Here is a 24413-nt window from a genome sequence, read left to right on the forward strand (position 1 = left end):
GGACACGCGAAAGACAAGCGTAAGTAAGACTTCATTGTATGAGTCACAGGTTAAAAATGATTGACCTATGCTTCTCTCACTGCTACGACAACACCATTTCAGAAAACGTACTTCTAAGAGGCCCAGCATTAACCACCTGTTCAGGACTTCCTGAATTCAAACCTCATTAATTAAGAAGGTATAGACTGCTTCTCACAAAGAAGTGAATTCTGAGTGTGCAACCTGAGCGTTATTTTCTCAATAATCCAACTTTAGGAAGTAAAAATATCTAACATAGCAGGATTCACACTTCGATTTACTCAAGCATTCTTTCATGTTAAACCTCACTTGTGAGAAGAGAAGAGGAGGAGGGAGGGTGGAAAGAAAGGGAGAATAGGAAGATGGAGAAAGGAAAGAATGAAATATGGACCAATCAAAAGAAAAGCTGAAGAACAGTCTTTTCCAGAAATATTCTTTTTTTTTTTTTTTTAAGAGACAGGAAGCATTTATTGGGGGCTTATACTTGAGGCACTGGGGAGGCAGTGCTAGGAGCAGATGTCCCAGCCCAAAATATTCTTCTTTTTCAACCATCATTTCCTCTTGTGTAGCTAAAATATAATGCCATTACATTCCACCTACTAGCCATAAATCAAATATAGATGCTGATAGCCTGATGTATGATTCAAGGAATAAGTATGATTCATGGTGCATTGTGGACTTAAATATTTCCTTTGCCCTTTTAAAGATTGTAGAATCAAGACGACTTGGAAAAGGACATTACTACATGAGATCAGATACTTACCATTGCTCACCATACGTCTGGCCACCTCCCACAAGACAAGTCCAAAGGCCCAAATATCAACTCTCTTGTAAGAATCAAAACAATCCACCTGAATGGTTTCATCTAGAACTTCAGGGGCCATGTAGCGTTTGGTGCCCACACGGGGGTTGTTCCCCACATCGAGCTGATTGGTACTCTGGGAATGCATGACTGCCAGGCCTAAAGGGAAGAAGACAACAGGGCAGGTCAGTTCACTACCTTTCTCACAGAGGGTTGCTGAAGGCCTTTCAAACCAACCCCAATCAGAAGCGCCCTCTCATGGTAATCGTGGTCACTGGTGCACTACATCCAGAGCAATCTGGAATACTGTTGTGATGACACCTGTCACCAACAGAAAAAAGAACTAATGCCAGAAACATTCTGACGCTATTAAGTTAACACATGAGCCCCTGAGACAAAAAGACTTGGGGGAATAATAAACTGAAGCACCGAAGCACTGTGTGGCCAGTGTTTGAAGTCCACAGGAAAACAGGCTCACACATTAAGTGGGAATCTCCAAGTGTCTTACCAGAAGGAAATTAAGTTCTCCTGCTCCGCCACAGCTCCCAATTGTGTGCAAACACAAATTTCCAACAGTGTGAGGCAGCGAATCTGCGGTAACGTATCACTACTTAAAGGGCAGACTCCATCCCTTGAGGAAGGGATGCTCATTTGAGACTTAGCAACGCTGACCAAGCCCACAGGCTTTTCTCTAAAGTCATGCGTACAGACAGCATTAAACTGCCCTCAATTCAAAGCACAGCTCTCCTGTTAAATGGGTTTGAAGCCCTTTCTTAAACCATCCCTCATTTCAGAATTCCTCAATCAGAGTGTCCTGGCATTCCACACAGACCAGGAGGGTTAGGCAGATACATGCATGATTCATTGTGAGGATAAAATTACTTTTTGATATCCATGCTGACCAACTGAAAATAATTCCTTTAACACACAATGAAAAGTGCCACATTGGAACAAGCAGCCTGTGTAAACCTTTGCAACCCAAGGATCCTTTGGGGATCCCTCAGGCCATCTAGGAACACTTCTGCTCCTGCTCTGTGGCTCTGAGTGTGTGGGATGATGACTCCTTATCATGCCACAGGGATGGCACCTGTTATCTCACCCTGAAAAATTACTAGAGACATCAGCGATTGCATTCACTAAATCAGACCAGTTCCTCTTTCCCTGCCTTTTATAATCAACCCCAAGATTCTGTGGCCACTGTCTCCCAAAACATATATACCTCTTTACTGTTTCCAGAACCAAGGAGTCAAAATAACAGAATATAAAAAGGAGCAGTTTAAATAGATCATGGCAGTACTAACTGTGGTGGTTTAAAAATATGTCCTCAAGTTCTTTGAGACTTCTCCTTTCAAGAGGTGAAGTTCAACTCCCTCTGCCTTGAGGGTAGGCTGTGCTATCAAACAGAACCTGGCAGAAATGAGTGTATATCTTCAAAGTTAGGACATATAAGGCATCATGGCTTCCTCTCTGCTCGCTATCAGTTCTCTTGTGTTATGAGGCCACTCACACAACCCTGTGGAGAGGTCCCCGTGACAAGGAACTGAGGCCTCCCACCAATAGTCATGTGAGTGGAGCCATCCTGGAAGTTCCTCCAGCCCTCATCAAGCCTTCAGGTGCCTGGAGCTCTAATCGACAGCTTGACTGGAACCCCCACCAGATCCTGAGCCAGAACCATAGAGCTAAGTCATTCCAAGATTGCTGACCCTCAGATGACTATGTGAGATAACAAATTTGTTATTTTATGCTGCTAAGTTTTAGAGATAGTTTGTTACCCAGTAATAGATAATTATCACACTACTTAAAGAGACAAAATATCCGAATGCAATGTGTGAACCTTGCCTGATTTCTTGTTTGAAAAAAACAGAAAAATCTGAAAATGGACATTAAATGATATTATTGAATTATCAATAATTTTAGGTCTGATAAAATGATCATGCAGATATATTTTGGTATTTTTAAGAGATGCATTTTGAAAAAAAATTTTTAAAAATTAAAAAAAAGAGATGCATTTTGAAATATTTAGAAGTGTTGTGATGTCTGCAACTTATTTTCAAATGTATCAGCAAAGATACACGTTCAGCTACATATAGATAAAGCAAATATGGCAAAATTTTAACAACTGCTGAATCTCAGTGCTGTGGGTATGAATGATCTTTATACTTACTATTCCCTCAGCCTTTCTGTATGTTTGAATTTTTTATAATAAAAAGTTAGAAAAATAAATACAATACTGAAATTTTTGCAGTTTCAATAATAGAACATGATTTCTAATGAGTGATCCTTAATTTCTGGGTATAAAGTGAAAAATTAAACAAATGATGATCTTACAGGACGAGCTGTCTTCTGTTCAAAGGATCTACTCCCTGAATAATAAACACCTTAACACAGATTTTTCTACAAATCCGTGTATCTAACTGGAAGGCTACAGGCCAAAAGAAAGACAGATGAATCATGAATTACTTGGACTTACGGAAAAACACCTCTGACTCCCTATCAAGTCCCATAACCAAAGCCAACAGCCTCCTCAATTTTCCATCTCCCCTAGACCACTGGACTATAACAGCAACCACCCTCTGAATGCTTATCATTTGCAACGCAAGTATTGTAACTTCTGAATCTTGTAAGAATCATGTGACGTAGGCATAAGTGATTTTTAGTAACATGAGTAATAGTTGAACGCAGCGTTATGAACATTTGAAACAGTACAGAAGTACAGTGCACAGTGTCAAACGCTAAAGTGTTCCTTGCTAAGCCTTTACCCTAACATCGAAAATAAGTGGTCGTGTACTTCGGGCAGGTAAATAGATTAAAACACCCGCACAGATATACGGGGTGAATAACTGGGAAAATCAGGATTCCAGCCCAGATCACCCTGCTCCAAAAGCCATGGCATTGCCATGAAAGTCCAGTACACCACAACTACAACTGCCCACAAAAAGCTTTAGAGCCATGCCCTTTCAATGCTATCCTTAGTAGCTGTCTTCTCACACTTGCAAAACATTGTAAAATAATTCTCAGCCTGAATGCAAAGACTGTAAAGAAATACAAAAGAAATGAATTTTCCTGACATGTCGAGTCTTTTGTGTTTAAAAACAAGAATAAATTCTATCATTTATATCATAGAGCTAATACTGTCTAAACCTTTATCAGCCTACAAGTATGGGAATACTAGGAACAATAACTACAGGTATATGGAAGAAAATAATATAAACCATTTTTTAATCAAATAGAGTGAGGACTCTCAATAGTCCACTGACATGAATAACCAATATTACAATTCAGTTCCCATTAGCATAATTACTCAGCCAATATCCAAGGAGTCTAAGTTGAAGATGGTTTTATATACAATGTCGCTATAAATGAAAACAGTCTTATTTATAATGCAATTAAAGCTCACACTGAGCAGTATCCTAACACCACAGGAATGAGGTATCCCAGCAGGGCAAATTGCGAACTGGGTTAGGTTTTCTCTTTCTTCATTGATAATTTTGCCATGGTTACAGAAAAAGACAACTTTAGAAACATTTTCAAGATGAACTCATTCCCTAGGTTATTTAATTGTGTACCTACTTTGTGTTAAGGTTTGGGAAATGAGAATGCTACACACTATTGGTTGCCTCTGAGGGTGGGCTGGGGCAGCGACGCACTGCATGAGCATGAAGTAACTTTCCAAAGTAATGCGAAGGTCTAACTTTCGATAGACATTTGGATTTTACAGCACTTGTCAAAACTCTGAGAATGTATTACTTAACGTTTGTTCATTTCACATGAAATTGAAATTTCACCTGGAAAGAAAAAAGTAAACACACAGTAGTCACTCTGGTGAATGACACAGTGGTATACATGCTCAAGTCTTTACAAGAAAGGGCTCTTTTGTGTGCAGTTTACTTAAAGCATCAAAGATTAAGATGGATTGATGAGAGGGGATGGATGATGTGTGGCAAAGCTTAAGAACAGTAAAATGTTGATGGCAGAATCTAGGCGGTGGGTATACAGCTATTCACTATGAAGTTCTTTTGATTTGTCTGCATGCTTGACATGTTTCATAACGAAAGGTTGCGGGGGGCGGTGGTGGTGGTGGATGCAACCTAGCTAAAGGATGGACTGCAACAGAAGTAAAAATGGTAATTAAGAAATATTTTTAAAAATTTACCCAAATCTGCTATGCAACACTGTCCATTCTTCTTAACCAGGATGTTTTTGCTCTTTAAATCTCGATGAGCTATGGCTGGTTTCCCTTGGGTCCCAAATATCTCTATGTGCAAATGTGCGAGACCACTAGCTATAGACAGCACTATTCGCAGGCAGCTAACTGTATCCAGAGTAGTAAGCTGAAGATAGTCATACAACGATCCCATTTCGTGATAATGTGTAATTAACCATAACTGGGTACTGGAGTGTCTTGATGTCATGTCTGAAGCAATAAAACCTGGAAAGAGCAAGAACAAAATTAGCAGACATGTAAGAATTTCACATTATAACTTTCGGTACACAGAAATAGAAACCTATAAGATAGATACCACCTACAACAAAAAATCATTAAACTTCCATGAAAGGAGATTTACAGAGGCATCAACAGAAAAATGCAATACTACTTATTCCATAACAAGGTACTGCTAATGAATAGGAAATTTCCATATTCATTTCCATGACAAATAATCCTTTAAAATATTATACATTGCATTAAGATAGGAATAATATCTTCGTGTTTACCCATAATGATAGCATCAAACTCTTTATCATGCTCATATTCCAAGCACAGATTATTCATCGACCACCCAAAAAGAATAAAAAAACATAGTATCTAGGGGCACCTGGGTAGCTCCATCGGTTAAGCGACAGACTCTTGATCTCGGCTCAGGTCATGCTCTCACAATTTGTGTCAGCGCTCTGCGCCAACAGTGTGGCAACTGCTTGGGATTCTCTCTCCCCTCTCTCTCTGCCCTTCCCCCATTCACACTCTTGCTTGCTCTCAAAATAAGTAACCTTAAAAAACATTTAAACATTAAAAAAAAACATATAGTATCTAGACACCTATGTTCTCATATTGACTCTGCCTGTGATTTGATGTGTAATACTGGGCCACTCGTTTAGGTTCTCTGGATTATCTCTACTCAGATGAAAGATAAAGGGATAAATTTATATTAAATGACTGACTACTCATCAAATAAAAAAGAAACCAAATATAATAAGCACCTATGATGCTCTTTGTCAATCACACAAGAAAACTAAGATAATAGTGTCTGTTGGCTAGAGAAGAAGACAGATATAAAAAGGAAAAATTACAATATAATGTAATGAATATAATGAAAAGTACTGTTACATCTGTAAAGGGCAACATGAGTCCCAAATAGGGACTGCTAATAATTCAGACCAGATGTTACAACAGGCTTCCACCAAGAAGTGATAACTGAAGTGGTCTTTTCAAGACCACTTTTCAAGACTTCTTTTCAAGAAGTGAGATTTGACAGAGGTCGATAAAGTGGTAGGAAGAGATTTTTCTAGACATTCTGAGGGGACCCTTGAGCAAAGTGAATGACCTCTAGAACTTTCTAACCTATGGAATAAATTGTGATGTGCATGCTTGCCTTTTCTGCTAGAGGTGTTTTCCATGCACTCACTCTCACATGCTCTCTCTCTCCATATATATGTGTGTGTGTATATATATATATACACACACACACACACACACACACACACATATCTTTTTATATACACACATATACGTATTTTATATATGCACATGTAAATATTTATACACACACACACACAATACCCCGCTAATGTCCACTACAGGCAGTGACATTTGGAACTTATAAATAAAAGAATATTAAAAACAAAAGATGTGGCTTCAGGAAGGATTAAATGACTTGTGAAAGGATGTAGAAAAACACAAATACGTGGAACATGCCTCACACTTGCATAGTGCTTGATATAAAATTCGTGTCACTTTCACATGTATTTTCTCATGGGATTTTTCTCAATACACTAGTAACACAGATATCATTACAGTCAGTTTATAAGTAATGAAACTGCTGCTAGGAGATGCCAAATTACACATCCATTAAGTAGCTGCCGACCCCAAGTTTGGTGCTAGCCATCTGGGTACACCGTTGCTTACACAGAAAACTCTGGGAACAAAGAAATGTCCCCTATTTGATCGTCATCATCAGCAACAGAAGCAGCTAGTAAATACTGGGACTAACAAGGTGCCAGGTGCAGTTCTACACGGTCTGCACATAATCCTCCAAAAACGACAGAAAGGAGGCAGAGGACATCATTGACGTTAAGGCCAGTAATGGTCCCAGTAGCCTGGCTCTAGAACCCCTACTCTTACCCATGATGCCATACTGCCCCCAAACAAGCTCCTTTCTACTCAGAGAAAGACAATTTGACACTTGTATCCATTGGACATCTGCAAAGTAAAGGAAGTAATGTTTCCACACTGTGATACCCTACCTCCTTCTCCACTTCCCTCTGAGCTGGTTCCCCCAGGCAGCCTCACTCCTGCACACTTTCCCCTCTCCAGTCTGTGTCACCCCATAGCCATTTCTCCTGGAGCCCTTCACAGGCCATAATATGTGTACTTACCTATTAGTCATTCTTACTAAAGAAAATGTTTCTGCTTTATCCTTTTAAACCAAATGATATTGTTGATCATGTTCAAAAATAAATATCCTAAACTATAAGCACCACTGAAAAGAAATTAAATTACTGTTTGTGTATTTATATAGCCTCTACTGATTTCTCTGCTTAAGGGAGAAAGAACAGTCTCTCACTGACTGATTGATGAGAGAGAGAGAGAGAGAGAGAGAGAGAGAGAGAAAGAAAGAAAGGAAGAAAGAAAGAAAGAAAGAAATTTAGTTTATTTATTCACTTACCTTCCCCTAAGCCCCTTAGGTTTTAGAGAAGGATTTTGTTTGTCCCGTTAATTATGCTCTAGACCTTCCAGGAAAATGACTTTTAAATAGGCAGGATTTCTTTTTAACTGTTTATCTCCCAAGTGTGAATTATAGAACTACATTTGTTTGAGAGTGCTAGAGCATTTTTATGGAACTTTTGCAATTTCAGTCAAAGCTCTCTACTGTTAGGGAAGATTGAACAGGTACCTGGGCGGAACGCAGGCACAGCCATTGGATGTGTTCATTAACAGGGAGAAAAAGTGATTAGAACAAAAGCCTCTTAGGGGTGCCTGGGTGGCTCAGTCAGTTAAGCGTCTGACTTCAGCTCAGGTGATGATCTTGCAGTCCGTGAGCTGGAGCCCTGCAATGGGCTCTGTGCTGAGAGCTCAGAGCCTGGAGCCTGCTTCAGATTCTTGTGTCTCCCTCTCTCTCCACCCCTCTCCTGCTCACACTTTCTCTCTCTCTCTCTCTCTCTCAAAAATAAATATTTAAAAAAAATTTTTTTTAAAAAGAACAAAAGCCTCTTATTTAACAGCTAAAGTCATCCTCCCAGCCTCCTCAAAAATGAAAATAAAACCCAAAATATCATGTTAGGTCACCAGTGGCCCCTGTGAGCCTCTCCTTGGTGACCCGCCCAGGAACCAGGAGCTGGGTAGCTATGACAGCTGAGGAGTGAGGCCACTACGCTGTGGGGCACGTGCTGCAGAGTGTTGGGCCCCAGAGCTGGATGGCTGGGTACCAACCGGCTCCACCATTCCCGAGCTGGGTGATCTCACACAAGTCATGTAAGATCTCCACCTTGGTTTCCTCATTTGTAAGATAAGGATAACGTCATCATCAATCTCAAAGGGGTACTGTGAGAATAGAAGAGTAATTATAGGTACAGTGCTTCATATGATGCCCAACACAGGAAGTATCGAGAATAGCCGGTTAGTACTACATTTTAGAATAGCTCAGTATTCAATTAAAGCCACAACAATTCTGTAATGTACTATCTTTTGCGGGTGGCTTCCTTTACTTCCACTTTGGTCTCAAGACATTCTGATTAAGTGGCTAGGCAGTACCACTTAGGAGTATGAGGCAGTTCTAGAGATGGAGGGTGGCAACGGTTGTACACGGAGAATGTACTTAATGTCACTGAACTTCCTGCTTAATAGGATTAAAAAAGTAAACTTCACATTTTACTATTTTTTTTTTTTTAAAGAGTGTAAGATGAGACTTTGGAGTAAAATTTTCACATTGACTCAACTCCCTTGGTCTTAGTAATGAGGAAAAGAATGCTCAGCAACATATAACTTTGGCCAAAAGTCACACAGTGGGGTTGTTAGTGGTGCTGAGAGTAGAAACCAGCTTCTCAAGTTCCTGACCACCGTTCCTGCCACCACATAGCACAGCCTCCCATTACCCACTTGTCTGTTGACTTCTACACCAGACAGAGCAGAAGGAAGAGCTGAAAGCCACACGAGTCATTTGAAAGATATTGTTGGAGGGGGATAAACAATGAGGGTGCGGAGTTTTATATGTATGCATATATGTGTAAATGTTTGTAATTTTTTTACTCTGAGGGGCTAGAGTTAGCAATACTCAAGGGTGGACAGAAATCATGATCCGATACCCAATACAACATGCTCCTTTGATAGAAAAGGAAATGATCACAGAAAACCTTAAAGTCTCTATATCCAGAAAACGGGTACAGCAAGGGAAAGAAGTTGAACCAAGTTTAGCCAAAAAAGAAAAAAAAAGAAAAAAGAAAAAAAAAAGAAAAAGTGATGCATTTTTAAATGAGCTTTCTCAACTAAAAGAACTACACAGTAAAATCAGTTCATACAGCTGCAATTATGATGATGTTATTAGAAGGATCTCATGAACACAGAATTTCCTTGGATCATTTGGTAATAAGAAATGAACAGTGTTTTGCAACTATGTGGTCACTTCTCTCATGTGAATCATTATTGCAAAAGTGACTTTCAGATTTCTCTTATGATTAAATCTAATTTACAACAAACATTTACTGAGCACCTACCATGTGCTGGGTACTGTCCTTGGTTCTGAGTATGAAAGTAAAAACAATGGAAATGATTCTTGTTCTTGGTATACAATGGAATGGTATCACAGTTCATTTAACTCAAAAGCACTGATAAAGTGATGATTTGCATAGCCCCGCAATATCTAGATCGTTTTGCTCAATGAACCTGTGAGCCCATGAGAATAAGAAGGGGTGCCTAAACATGCCCTTCCGCTAATGAATCTCAGAGCCCACATACGTACTTATTAAGAGTATGTGCACCTGCCCATTAACAGAATTCCACCCTTGAAAGACGAGTACTCCTTATACATCACGGCTTCTAACATAACTGACGCTTTATCTGTTACTCAACCTGTCTGTCCCAGTGTCAGAGGAACAATTGGGACATTTAAGGATAGTTTTGACTGTGGATGAATTTTCACCTCATACTCTTCACTGTAGAATCACAGAAGCAGTTCCCCGAGCTCGCTACCACATAGAGTACAGAACTGTGATTTAGAGACAGACTGCCCAGCGTGACTCTCAGCTCTACTCTCTAACCTGATGGGTGCCGGGAACCTCTATACCTTGGTTAGCTCATCCGTTAAAACTAGCGAAACGAGTATCCACCCTCTTATGACTGTGGTGAAGATTACTCGAGAAAATGCACATTAAGCGTGTACAGCAGTGTAAGTAGTAACTAGTGTAACTGATGATGACTAGTCATTGCTGTTACACACATGCGTCGAACTATGACACAAGGTAGTATGTGAGCAGGACCACAGCGCAGTTACAAAGTGAGGGTGTGCAGAAAAGCACAAGTAAGTCCTCTGGGATAAACTGAAAGGGAATTGGGCGATTCTGATGGAAGGAGGAGTCGGCGGAGTGTGGGGTGGGCTCATGGGTGATCAAGACCACCGAACGAAGGTACGGACACTTGAATGTTCGTGGCAATACCAAGTAATGGCAAATATCAGAAGTGGCTGCCCTCTGGGGATATTTGTAGAGGAAGGCTGAGACTCCCTGGGACCCCAACAAATAAGGAGTCTGGATTGGCAAGCCCAGAAGGCACAAATGTGGCAGGCCATGCAGGAGTCATCAAAGACTCCATGAGAAGTATAGCAGGGGAGCAAGATGGACTGGAAACGAGAGACCAACAGCAATGACGCAAGTGAGCACGACTGGGTGACAGTGAGAGCCCAGCAGGTAAGGTAAGGGGAGAAGACAGCAGCAGAAATACACAATTCTAAGATGGAACACACAACCATCCTGTCAAAGCAAAACTGTAGACAACTGTCAAACCGTTATTTGCGGACAACCTGACTCGGGTTTAATACGAAATTGGCAGCGATGGAATAGAAATAAATTCTAGTAATGGCCTTCCTATAAGCCACATCTCACCCAATAGCCACGAGGTGTCCAACACTATCCTATAGATAGTGTTTCTATATAAACTATATTTCTATATAAACTTTATACCCACCAATAAAACACTCTGAGAAGCATTCCCCATACATGTATTAGTATAAACACATTTAGAGAAACTTTCCAAAGACACAGAAGTCAATGGGAACAAGGAATATTCTCACCCCTTATACTTCCAAAGCAGTATTTCAATGGGCTCCTCACATATTTCACAAATGGTTCTAAGCCTTCGTTTCCAAATTAAAATGGATGCTAAATCCCTCTGTAAATCTGGGCTTTAAAAACCATGCCTAGTTTGAGGGAACGTGCATTTAATTATGATGTCCCTGGGAGCTGTGAATCTCTAGGAAATCGTCCAAAGAGCTTTCTTAGTTTGATTCAATAAATATTCAAAAAGGGTGCGGTAAGTAGAACAACGGATGAAGCCTTGAAGTGAACAATATGGGGTAAATTTTTGTTGCTTAAATAACAACCTACAGAATAAGAATTAGCAATAATGATTTCATTTTCATCATCCAGAGAATCTTCAAACTTCGCTTCTTTGCAGATTTAAACAAGAAATTAGCATTAAAAGAAAATTAAACTTTATATAAATGCTGACGATCCCTATTATCCCTTTTTGAGGGAGACTTGCAAATTCACATCCACCAACTCTGAGAGGGCAAAGGGAGGCAACTCTTTGTTTCTGGATAAAATTAACGAGGGGATTATCTTTGTACTTACCTAAAATATTTTCATGCCTCAGCATCACAGTGTTGTACAATTCTGTTTCCCTGAACCATGACTTCTCATCCCGGGAGGAGAAGATCTTCACAGCGACGTTCTCCCCCTGCCAGCTGCCCCTCCACACCTCACCATACCGGCCCTTCCCTGGAGAAAGCAACACAGAGGTGATGTGGGACTGGTGAACAGGAGAGGTAGCCAGGACATCTCTTGCCTGCAACTATTACCCCCTTCCACTGTTTACTTGCAAGAACTGAATCTGGGGCTATAAACAGCACCACCTTTCTCCCGTGAAGACATTCAAAAGTAAGCCGGAACCTGCCCCTCCTGGCCACCCACTGTCATAACAAATTCAACACCCTCAGTGTCTGCACAGTACAACTGGCTGCTAATTACGAAGTTTACAGTTAAATTCCTCTATTAAAACCTATGAAACATATATGGTTTTTAAAAGCACCTGAAAGTTAGTGAAATTAAGAAAATGGTACAGAGTATTAGATTTCACTGTTGTGCTGAAAGCCAAAAATATAAACAAATAAAAAACCTGCACGTGTCCAAATTGAATACCTTTCTGGACTCCTTCCCTTCAAACAAGATCAATGTAGATATTTTCTTGGGAGTCCAAATCTGTGAATTTACATATGCATTTATATTTTTCATAAGGGAGAGGCTATTAAGTTTGAGATATGCGTTCTGAAGGATCCCCCCCCCAAAAAAAATCACACGTAAATACACACAAAAAAAACAGTGCTGTGTAGGAGACCGACAAGCAGCCAGTACCTTCCCTAAAGGATTTCTTGGCAGAGGATATATTTCAAAAGAGGATTTGCAGAGTCTTAAAGACATAATCCCAGAACAGTTCTGATTCCCGACATTGGTCATGGGTATTTGCTTGTTAGACAGCCCCTGTGGTGCCAGAAGTGGGCCACGTTGCAAAGGCCCCTTGGAGAAGGCATTTCCCAAAACGTGGTGTCTCTAGTTTGTGATCTGCTCTGTGGGGGGCACGCCCCCTCCTACAGCAGCAACACGTCCGTCAGCCTGTCCACCACTTGTTCCCTCTTCCATTCTTCTCCTTAATTATAGGTAGGGGTGATGGGAGAGGCTGGGAGAAGGAGGTAATTACCACGAGACTACGGGGATCAACACAGGGTATAATCAGGGTAAAGACACACGCGGCACCTAGAAACAACAAAGGCAGGAGATACACCTTGCGGGGCAGTGGGGCTTTCCACCGGGCCAGTGGCTGCTGGGAGTCACAGCTTGTAATAAGCAGCTGCAGCACCACCTGCACACACAGGAACATAGCTCTTTGCTAAAAAAAACTAAGCCAAACATGGAGGAAGAAACCCAAACATGAAGGAAGCAAGCTCGCCTATCCAGGTGATTATGTCCTGACACAAAATCCAAACCACTCAATCTAGAATCCCTCATGATAAACAATGTCCCTATTAAATACCAATGACTACTTCCAAAAGGATGTTAAATGGGGCCAGGAAGTCATCATTGTGGGCTGCTGTCAGGTCACAAAAATAGTATTTAGAGCAGGACTAATTTTAATACAGTCATAGCAATTGCCCAGCATTTGTAGTGCGAGATGAAGGCTAGTGCTAAGACAGTATAAAATAGGCTGCTACAAAATAGTATGCTGATCTTTTCTTGCCTTTGGTAAAATTCTGTATCTTTATTTGCCCTTTGTCCTCATATTCTCATTAGGAAGGAGAGAAAAAACATGCCGGAGAATTGTATACATTACTATAAAGTTGCCTTAAATCCCTTTTTTTTTTTTTTTTTGTAAGAAAACAGAGATGGATGTCAGGATAAGTAGACAGATTTAAAATAGAAACGTACTTCAACTTCAATGGTTTTCAAACGCTTTTTAGTTGTCAAATGCTTTTTAGAAATGCAACCTTATGGGGAAGTCGCTAAAAACAGAAGCAGGACTGCCCAAAAGTACTGGCCATGGAGCCCCCATGGAAATCCCTAAGGTATCTGAAATTTGGGGGGTTCACTAATCACTATCTGGTAACAACTGATCTAGTCCAACTTCCCATGCTTTTGAACCCGAAATGGTAACGTGCTATCCAAGCAGTTCATCCCATACATTTTTATTCAAGACTGTACCACATGAACACTAACTATAAGCTACTGAAATGGCATTGCTTTTATGAAAGTCTTTAGCACCGAAGCAACAAAATGCTATAATTGAATTTACACTATTTCAAAGAATGCTCAAGAATATCCACACTATCCCAAACAGCATGTCTTTTTAAAGGCACAGTAATATTTTGCCCTTTGGACTCTGGACTCAGTCTCTAAAAACTGCTATTGAGATCGGCTGCCCTGTGAATGGTCACCGGCCATGGGACAGGAGGGTAGGGGGAAGCGAGACAGGAAAACATCCCTGTCACTGCCTTCTCACTCCTACTCAAATACCTGTCCCTGTTCATAATCAAATGGGATGTCAGGTAGTACAAGAGGACAAGCCTGGTTGTATGCAATGGGCACATTTGGGGCTTTTCCATTTTTCTTTGCCCACCACGGTCCACTGTAGAAGAGAAACGTGAAGTGTGGTTCAGAGACAGCCCCAGGGGCTGCAGACCTACAGCAGAGGCAAAGGACTCCTGCTGGCCCCCTGTGTGCCTGAAGGCAGCGCCTGCTGCTCCTACCACGCTGCCTAGCCCCCTTCCCATTATCCGGCCTGAGGGGGTCCTGATTTCCATGAAAACAGAAAGAAAAGTCAGAGGGTAGCAGCCAAGTGGTGAAGGCAGCTAATGGCAGCCAGCCACCTCCCAAAAGCAAAAGATGGGATGACTGGAGCTGCAAAGAAAAGAAAGCTGGAGAGATAGAAAGAGCATGTAGGGGCGCTGCCTACCTACCCGCCCCATGGCCATTCCTGCACACCGTCCAAAAGAGAAATTCATGACAACTACCAGGTGATCGGAAATACCCGCCAAATAAAAGTAAAACTACTAAAACTCAGGACTTCCCAAAAAAAGGGCATTTTGTACCATCTTCCCAGAGGGCGACCAGCAATTGATAAACAGCCCACAAAAATGTCACAAATTTTGACCCAGGAACCCCAATTCCTGGGAATTTATTCTGAGCACTCAAAAGAAAGACGCAAGGCATGCAAAAGCCTTTCCGAGCAGTACCATGAAAATTCAACGATCATTCAAAAGATGATGATTACATAATCTTTTAAAATACTTGTGATGTGTACAGATAGATGGAAATGTACATGAGCTTAAAACTGACAGGAGGAACACAAATCGTGTACACACTATGTTACATCTATATATAAACCTGTTCCTAGACGGGGAAAATAGAACAGGCCACAGAGAAATGGATATCACTCTTGTTTAAATACAACAATTTTAAAGGTAGCCTTAGTAAATTTATCTCATTATTTTTAAAGTCAGTGGGAGAGTGAGTGGGATTGGAGAACTGCCATAAGCAAGTGTATTGTCCAAACGCCTACTCACCTCAGATCACTCAATGCCTGTAGTCAGGAGCAGCCATACTATACAAATTCTTTCCTCATTCCTTCCCATCACCCCAAAGGGTCTACCTACAACTAAAGGCTTTTGATTAGCCATTCTGCATACTAACTAGCAACAGATTCCTTTGACAAGAACTTCAAGAAGTTGAGGTGCTCTGACGCAGGTCAGAGCGAACAGATACATAGCCACACCGTCTCCTGTGATTTCATGAGCAACGGGCAGCAAGGGGCAGATTTTTCAAGTCCCACCCTGCCTCTAGAGCCACAGTGAACACTGCATATAACCCACAAAGGAATAGAAAAAAGAATTACCGACACACTCCAACAGTGTGATCTGACGAGCCACCGTTCTTTGTACCAGAAAAGGGAGGCCAGAGCCGCTTCCTGATGTACATGAATGATCCAATAAATCCTGTGGTTCAAGACAAGGAGAAAAAAAGAAACTACTGAGAAACAGGTCCCGGTTCAGAGTATGAGCACGCGTATCACGGCAACACTCACGGACACAGCAATCCTGGACATGTGGCCTGTAAGCGTGCACAGAACGTCCCACTGGAGGAAGAACTGGTTTTCTTAGGAAAACCAAAAGCTAGCCCTTTCCCCGATAGAAGACAGGTTTTGCTGAGGGATAAGTAGTCTCTTTGTGCATCCAGAGTTTTAGAATAAATATATATATATATTTAAAACAAAACAAAACAAAACAAAACGCTGAGGGCACAAAGTCAAAGATGCAAATTACAAAGTCCCAGGAGCAAAGCTGAGCGCAAAGGGAAGCAAGAGAAAGAGCAGCGAGTGGAGCAAAAAGAGGGGCCTTCAAGTCCAAGGCTGGGCATAACTAACCACGTTCTGCTCTGTTCATAACTATCTATGAAAGGATTCACTATAGTTGGCATGCCAACTAAGGAACTCTAAAAAGGAATAAACGAATTAGGAATAAGGAACAAACAATTCCAATGTTGCTTATATTGGAAAGACTCCAGTGGCCACGTGGGTCATCTCCCTGGTACACACAAGCAGAGAAGGGCCACCTGGATGGAGGTTACCCTTTAGGTAGGTGAGGAACAAAAGCATCACAAAAGTTAACCCTCGGTGTCATTTCCCGGTGCGAATTCTACACAAAGCAGAGAGGAAAAATAAACTTTCATTTAAAACATAAAACCGTGCCCCAAACCTACTGGAACATACTGTGGGAAAAACTCCCAATTAGTTCATTCATAAGTTTTTCTTTCTTATTGTCAGTGCAAGTCAAAGAGTAGATGCCTTTTTGTATCAGGACTTAATAATTTGTAATACACAGTATTGTGCCCACGGTGATAGGTGTTGTGGTTGCAGTAATGTTGAGCTGACATTCCCCAAAGCTCATCCTTTCCCAGACGTTTTAGCTAGCCTGTTAGAGCAATACATTGATTTGTCTGCATTTCATCTTCTTTTCCTTGCTCTGAGCACCACTGGGAAGTACCGTTGATCAGCAAAATTACCAAAATCTGAACATCCAAAGGAAGATATTTAGAATCCTTAAAAACCACAAAATGGATAATCAACAAGAAATTGAATGTAGATCAAGCAGTTCCATATCTCCCTAACCATCTCTTTTGCTGTTCTGTTTTCTCATTATTCATTCAATTTTTTTGAGAGAATAACTCTGAAAATTAAACAAACGTGTTGTTTTTTCATCATGTATAATCGTGGTTTTAAATCTGGTTCATAGACTTAAGGCGGGGGAGGAGAATCAACCAGACTAACAAACATCTACTTCAACTCCTGGATCCCAAGGCTTCTTTTTCAATGTAGGAAGCTGTTCAGTAAGATAGAGTTTGTTGAACCACATATATGAGCACATCACTTAAATAAGCAAGTATATAGATGAATAATGATAACTTGTTTTAAACAGTGTTCTTTACTGTGCTATCATATCGTTATATACTGTCATCCAACATGGCTGTGTTGAGAAGACTATTTTAGCACACACTCCCATTCCTCTTCCAGACTTACAGAAGCTACTTAACAGCATTTTACACTAGATATTCCTATCATTGTCCATTGTGGTTGGCAAGCTCTGGGGAACAGAGTTCTGACTAATCTGCTTGAGAATCCTGCTTCACTAAAGCTTTCTCAGGATTCAGCCTCATATCTTCTTGCTACTGACTCAATAAACTCGTTTAATTTTCCTTAATATTTGAAATAAACTCCAAAATACATTTCTAACAAAAAACCGTGACTCTCTTCTTTGGGAAACAGAACGCCCTCTTCTCCTGTTTTCCCAGTTCTGCTGTACTACAATCTAAATAGATAGGTGAACGGAATAAAACGAGGTTCCTTCCCCCTTTCCATACAAAAAAGTACACCTGACCGGTGGCCCAATAGCAGGGAAGGCAGAGGAGGATGGGATATTTCCTAGCCTGTATCAGCTACCACCAAATGTTTTAACAACTAGCCCAGTTGGTCCAAGAATAGCGCCAGAGCTACAAAGACACGTGAGGGTGAGTCTTCTCCAGCAAAAAGGTAGTTGCAGGGCAGGCTTAGGTGGAGAAGGACCAGACACTATTAAGCTTGTCCCCTAGCAGCACAAGACTTAATATGAGATGATCTTAGGTGATGCATGGCCATGGCATTAAATAACATTGAATCACATTAGAAAGCTATGACCTTGACGGTCTTCCATCAAATTATGACAAGGAGAGTCTCGATTTCGTATTAGCATGTCTTTAACACCTAACACTCACTCATCTTCACCTTTTTCAAAGGATGCATCAGACTCAGCATAGCATCACTTTAGAAGGCTATTACTTCTCTCTTTTGCATTTTATGGTAACCTATTTATAGCAAGTGGTTCCCTTGTCTCGCTTGAAGTTTAAAGTTTCTGTAATATTAACACTCCACAATTTTAAAAGAAAGGAAGACACATTTTAATGGGATTTCATTTAAAAGTATGCAAAGAATAACTTTAAAACATATAAATACAATGGTGTCTGACACTGAGTTGTCCATAAATGCAGCTATCAGCCACATGTCGGCTTTTAGCAAGGGAAATGTGGCTAGCCTGAACTGATATACATGCTGTGACTGTAAAGTATACATCAGATTTTAAAAACTTAGTTCCAAAAAAAAAAAAAAAAAAACAGGGAAGGAAAGAAAAGAATGTAAAATATCTCACTCATCATTCTTTATGGTTAATGATTATATGTCAAAATGATAATTCTATTCATTTGGTTAAACATATTATTAAAATTAATATCACCTATGGTGGGGCTTTTTTAAACTTTTTTTTTTTTTTTTTTTAAGCAGCCACTAGAAAACTTAAAATTAAATATATGGCACACATATTTTATTGGATACCACTGTTTAACCAAATGGCCACACTCCACAAGGGGGCAGCACAGGAGCATGAAAAGTTTAATTGCTGCTTTTTTGGATGTCAAATTTTAAAGTCTTAAATTACAGGGTGTTAAAATAATCTAGAAAGGAAAGTGATTTTAATATTAAGCAAAGGTGCTTTTTTGAAAGTACTTTTATTGCTAAAAATAGAGTAACTGAATTACTTCAAGCCCCCCCCACCCCGAAATTATAGGCAACCATTCTCTGTACCTTTTCCCTTACTCCCAAAAGAAAAGTAACTACCAAGAATCTACTAAAATAAATCCCCCCCCTTATTTAATATAAATGCCTAAAATAAATGTTCTCCTATAGGGGAGACTAAACAGGTGCCAACATATGCTTGCCTAGGACACAAGTGACCAGTGGTAAGTGTGCACGTTGTCCAGTCACCAGCTACTGGTTAGCATTTCATGGTGGGAATGGGAAAGCATCTTTAGCCATCTTTGTTATGCTTGGGATTCCCTGGGGTCACAAACTCACTGCTAAAGTGCTGTCTCCAACATTGGTGGTGATGAGCCCTTCGATGGTGCCGTACTCCACATCTCTGGGATTGAGGCGTTCTTGATTGCGCCTTTTAAATTTTCGGAGAGCGACTCCCAGTAGGCAAGCTAGAAGGCATACTGCAAACACTACAGACAGAATAATGAGGCCGACCTCCAAGTGGAAATTCTGTGTTCCAGGAAAGGATTTCCCTGGAGATGGGGGAGAAAAGGGCAATTGGCTGTAAGGATCAGTGTTTACTTACTATTCAGCATAACCAACACCTAACAAGTAGGTCCTGATGCTGACCACATAGTCTTGCAAGTCACAAACCGTGAAAACTAAAATACTTCCTAACACCTGGCCAATGGCCCAGTCATTTGAACCATTATTCATTTAGACAGAGCCAGAGATTGAAAAGATCCCACAGAGAACCAACTGTATTAATGCATGTACGTGAAAGTACTTTTCAAATATGGAGTACTACACAAATCTCTGTACAAATGCTTTATCCTCAGCCCTTACAGAAATTATGACGTAATATTCCTATGAGAAAGCACTATCTGAGTTAAATCCAAATCACCCAATCTGTGGTTCTCCTCAATGTATCTTGGATGTTTACCGCAGAATTCTCATTGATCTTTTCACATCACGATTTCTGCCTAGGATTTCTGCCTAGGAACCTATTCATTCATCTGTTCTTTTACTCACTTATCCAATATTCATTCACTCACTCAAAACATTCATTCACTGATTCACTCACTCGCCTAATCACTCATTCACCCCCTAGCTTGGCATTATTACATTACCCATTCAAACATCCGTGCATTCACTCCAACACTCACATACCACTCAGGCAGATACACACAAAGACTTTCTACTTGCCTAGTGAGGTAAATGAAAAATTTCTTGATTGGATAGTGAAGCCCCATAATTAAGAGGCCCCCAAACAGGGGTGCCTGTGTGGCTCAGGTGATTGAGTGACCGACTCTTGGTATTGGCTCAGGTCATGATCTCGCGGTTTATGGGATCGAGCCCCACATCAGGCTCCACGCTGACAGTGCAGAGCTTGCTTGGGACCTTCTCTCTCCCTCCCTCTCTGCTTCTCTTCCTCTCTCTCACTCTCTGAATAAATGAATAAACACTAAAAAAGTCCCCAAACAATAATTATCTCTGAATGTCAGACCCCTTATGACATGGTGTCACTGAGCCCTGTTCTTCCCCACATATGCCTCTTTTCCACATCCCTGCCTCCTTCCACAATCCAAGTGCAAGCCTGATGTCCTTTATACATTTCTTTTAACTTTCCAAATCTTGGAGATTTAACTTCCAACTTGGCACATTACACTCCATGGTACATGTCACTTGTACGATAAAGTGTCAAACTAATTATATACAACATTAAATTATAAATATTGAGCCTCCCTAATTGAATTAGAGATTCCTTAAGTAAAGAAAATAAATTTTCTATTACAACTCAGAGTCTTGCAGTGTTCTGCAGATTAGGAACTTTACATATTGTAGGTATAACTTTTGTGTGAGTGCAGATACTTGACTGTGTCCGTCCACTCTATTAATAACAATTTAACTCACAAAGGTTAAGAGTAAAGTTTATTCCATCAAGTACCCTTTTTGTTTTAACCATTTGAATACTTAATCTCTCTTTTAAAAAATCTTCTTTCATTATTCAATGAATTAACAGAATTAACATTTGCTTATCAAAATTAACATTTTCTATATATCTTAACATCACCACCGTAACTGAAACACTGCACAACATAATCTTGCATCAGTTTTTTTGTCTTGTTTTGTTTTGTTTTCATTTTTCGGCCTCTCCCCCTGTTAGCTGACATTTCTGACAGTGGGCATTGCTAGTAGCCTCTCCTACTCCACTTCTTGGTTTGTTTCTTCTTTTTGTGAGTGCAAAATTAAATAATTATGCCTATTAAAAATGTACTGTAGATTAAGAGAATTAACTTTGTCTTAGAGTGAGTCTACAAAGACTAAGGAACATTAGTTTTTGATAGCAATGTAGGGCTCATTTTATGGGGAAACAGTTTCAGAGAAACACTGATTTCCACTGAAAATGGAATCCATTTGAACACAACATGGAAAAAGATTCCACAGAAACTACAAGGTTCATGTGAAATCTTACCCAGCTTCAAGCTTCAGTAATGGTTCACTGGGAAATCAGATATGGGAGCAAAGGTTAGTGAGGCTTTGTCTCTTTCCTCAAAAAGAAGGAAACATATTCTACTCAGTCACTGGATTCTTATGTTCCATTTTACTTCCTACACACTCAACGAAGAGATGAATATTTACCAAGCCAAACTGTTTCATAAATTATGACACCATGGCTCCTCAACAGAAAAGGGTATCTGGAGCTCTTCACCTGCTCATGACTACCAAGAGAGATCTGGTCACCCAAGCTGTTCCCCAAGATGGACACATCTTGCTCACTTGCCCAAAGATATTTATCCCCCTTCACACTCCAAAAGGCCATGCCTTTCCCTTCTTCATCTATAGCCACCCTCCTTGTCACCCATGACCTCTAGTTCAAGGAGTAGGAGGAAAAGCTTGTGGCTACTTCCATCTTTAACCCACACAGAACAACATTAACAGAAACCCTTGATCTAGAAATAGAAAAGTCCAGGGGAACCTTTGGTGGGCAGCTGGGCCGTGATGTTCCTGTTACACCAGTCGCCTTGGCAACACTCCACAGCTTGGCCAGGTGACGGCGGGGTCTTACAGGTCATCTTCCCTTGCTCGTAGACCTGGAAACAGCCTTTCTGGTAGACATGGAAGCCATCATTTATGCTCAGTGAGGAAAAGCACTGCTGGCCTTCACAGTGGTCTTCGTTCCCACAGGAGAGGCCTTCACACACACACATGTAAAGTTTGGGGTTTACCTTGGGCTTCTCATCTGCAAAGAAGCAAGAAGAAGGGAAAAAAAATCACTACATGGGTTTTACCCCCATTAGGGCAATAAGATGGTTTCTCCAAGACCATTACAACACATTCGCCAAACAGCAAGTCAGGCCAAGTGTCATCACTGGCCATGATGTCCACATTTTGTTATCTTGTATTTCTCACTTGACCAACTACCAAATGATAATCGCCTCTCAGTACAGGAACACATTTATACAAACTGTGTGCTCTTTTAGATCATACCAGGCAAAAGAATAGTTATCATGTACCCAGAGGCTTCTGAAAGTGAACTTCCCCTCACTGTGGTTTTCACATTCTCTTCAGCCCGATGGGCTCTCACATCCCAATTCTTACATCAAAATAAAATGTTTTCCAGGACATAATGCTCATCACCTTTATTTTATGTTTTTTTTTTTAAAAGGCTCCTAAATATAGGGCAATTGTTAATGCCAGTTCCTGCTAACTCCATACTAATCCATCAACTAGTAATACAAGGAATGCTGGTGTTCCCGCCACTATCTGTAATAGCCCAGTATAATCGAGAGTTTACAAGGATGCAGTCTATAATTACAAATGTCTATTACCAATATTTCCAGCTAGATGCCTTAGATTAATGTTTCAATAGTGACAACACTGAAGTTTTCATGTTGATTACAATGGAAATTCATCACTGCTTACACATGTTTGCCTGGCAGGAAAAAAAAAAAATGGCACTGATTATTGAAGATGAGGGTACAAGGAGACAAAGGGAATAGAGCAATGTTTTAAAAGTAAGGTAAGAGGTGAGACCACAGGAGCAGTCAACACCTGCTAGGTCCAAGGTGTGATGGAAAGATGTGCCTTGTCCATCAGTGAAGCACACCTAATCAGACTTCCTAATTGTCTCCTTCTGGAAACATCTGCAATCTAATTTTTGCAACCTAATTTTTCAAATCACTCTTTCTTTTCCCCTCCCTTGTGAGAATGATTAGTTCAGACTTGCTGGTCCCAACAGTTTGCACTAGGAGGGAAGAAAAGTGAAGAAAGAATGTAAACAGCCAAGTCCTAGAGGTTCCAAAGCAGTTTTCCTATAAAGAAATTCAGCTTTCAGAGCTCCCTCCAAAGGTCTATGGCACAGAGTGACTGCCTTCTGATTCTTGAACCCTCTGTAGCAGGTCTGTGAGATAACTACTTCTTTCTTAAAATAACAGGTCGGGTAGCTGCGCTTTCAAGAGGAGACCTTAAGGTAAGGTCTTTGAAATGTCAAGTTCATTTACACAGATTTGTGTGGGTGTTTGTAGAGACGTGGGTTATCTCAAAAAGAGAAAAGTGTTCTTAATCTTTCTTCTTCCCTCTTCAAAGAAGTGAAAAATAGTTCACTACCCACTGTAATGTGGGTGCCTCATCCCACAGAGTAAGTGCATGCAGACACACAGACACAAGCCTTCTATTTATAATTGACTTGCTAGTTCTTTTGAAAACCACAAGGGGCTCATCCAAGAGCAAAGACATGCCTGAAAGCAGGAGATCCAAAATAGCCGCTGACAGTGTATGTATGTCACCAGTCTCACCCCCGAGAATCAAGAGCCTCAGACATTTTTAATGAGCAAAAATTTTAATGAGCCAAAAGATAGTCTTTATTTTCCCTGCCTAGAGAAATTCCAGCACCAATCTATTTCTATGAGGATGAGAAACATATATATCTGTTGACATAACCCAGCAAAAGTTTACACTTGCCAAAAGTGAGTTGAAAGATAATATTTCCAGGGAGTCTAGACATGCTTGCCACTCTTGAATGGCACAAAGCTGGGCTGAGCATTGCCAACTATGCTGCCCAACAGGTGATGATTCTTTGGAGGGAAACGGATGGGCAGGATAAGGGGAGGGTGGTTAACGGTATCATGTTGATTTGTTTGTGATCTACAGCAGGGAATTTAAAATACTATGTTTGAAAACTCTGTGCCATAACACAATGTATGAAAATCTGAAACACAAACATGTATTTTAAAATCCTAAATATTTTCAAAGGTCAAAGATATCCCAGGATATACATCCTTAGAGAGGTTGCGTCTACTGACACTGGGTTGGGGCTGAAGGATTCGTGTGAGGATGAAAGGGTAAATGAAAATAACGTTAAGAGAGTAGCTGTTCAGGGATTGATAATGGACTGAGGAGTATGCGCCCCTCAACTCACGGTGCCCATGGTGCAGTAGGAACACCCAGAAACGAGTAACCGTAGGCAACAGAGGCCTCACTCACTGATCCTATGGAAACGGA

The 24413-nt window shown here is 40.6% G+C and overlaps 1 protein-coding gene across 3 annotated transcripts in view; it reads right to left on the reverse strand.

Annotated features, from left to right (window-relative positions):
• The window catches only part of ACVR1 (activin A receptor type 1), a 143125-nt gene that overhangs the window by 30500 nt on the left and 88212 nt on the right, over nt 1-24413 (reverse strand). For all 3 annotated transcript variants that reach the window (XM_030326403.1, XM_030326404.1, XM_030326402.1), the window contains exons 4-9: nt 21889-22152; nt 19230-19441; nt 15687-15786; nt 11876-12022; nt 4974-5249; nt 782-979 (exon numbers count right to left, since the gene is read on the reverse strand). In XM_030326403.1, the coding sequence (XP_030182263.1) occupies nt 782-979; nt 4974-5249; nt 11876-12022; nt 15687-15786; nt 19230-19441; nt 21889-22152 (1197 nt within the window). The remainder of the gene's footprint in view (nt 1-781; nt 980-4973; nt 5250-11875; nt 12023-15686; nt 15787-19229; nt 19442-21888; nt 22153-24413) is intronic.

The sequence above is a fragment of the Lynx canadensis genome, chromosome C1 (assembly GCF_007474595.2).
Source record: "Lynx canadensis isolate LIC74 chromosome C1, mLynCan4.pri.v2, whole genome shotgun sequence".
In the NCBI taxonomy this organism is placed as follows: Eukaryota; Metazoa; Chordata; class Mammalia; order Carnivora; family Felidae; genus Lynx; species Lynx canadensis.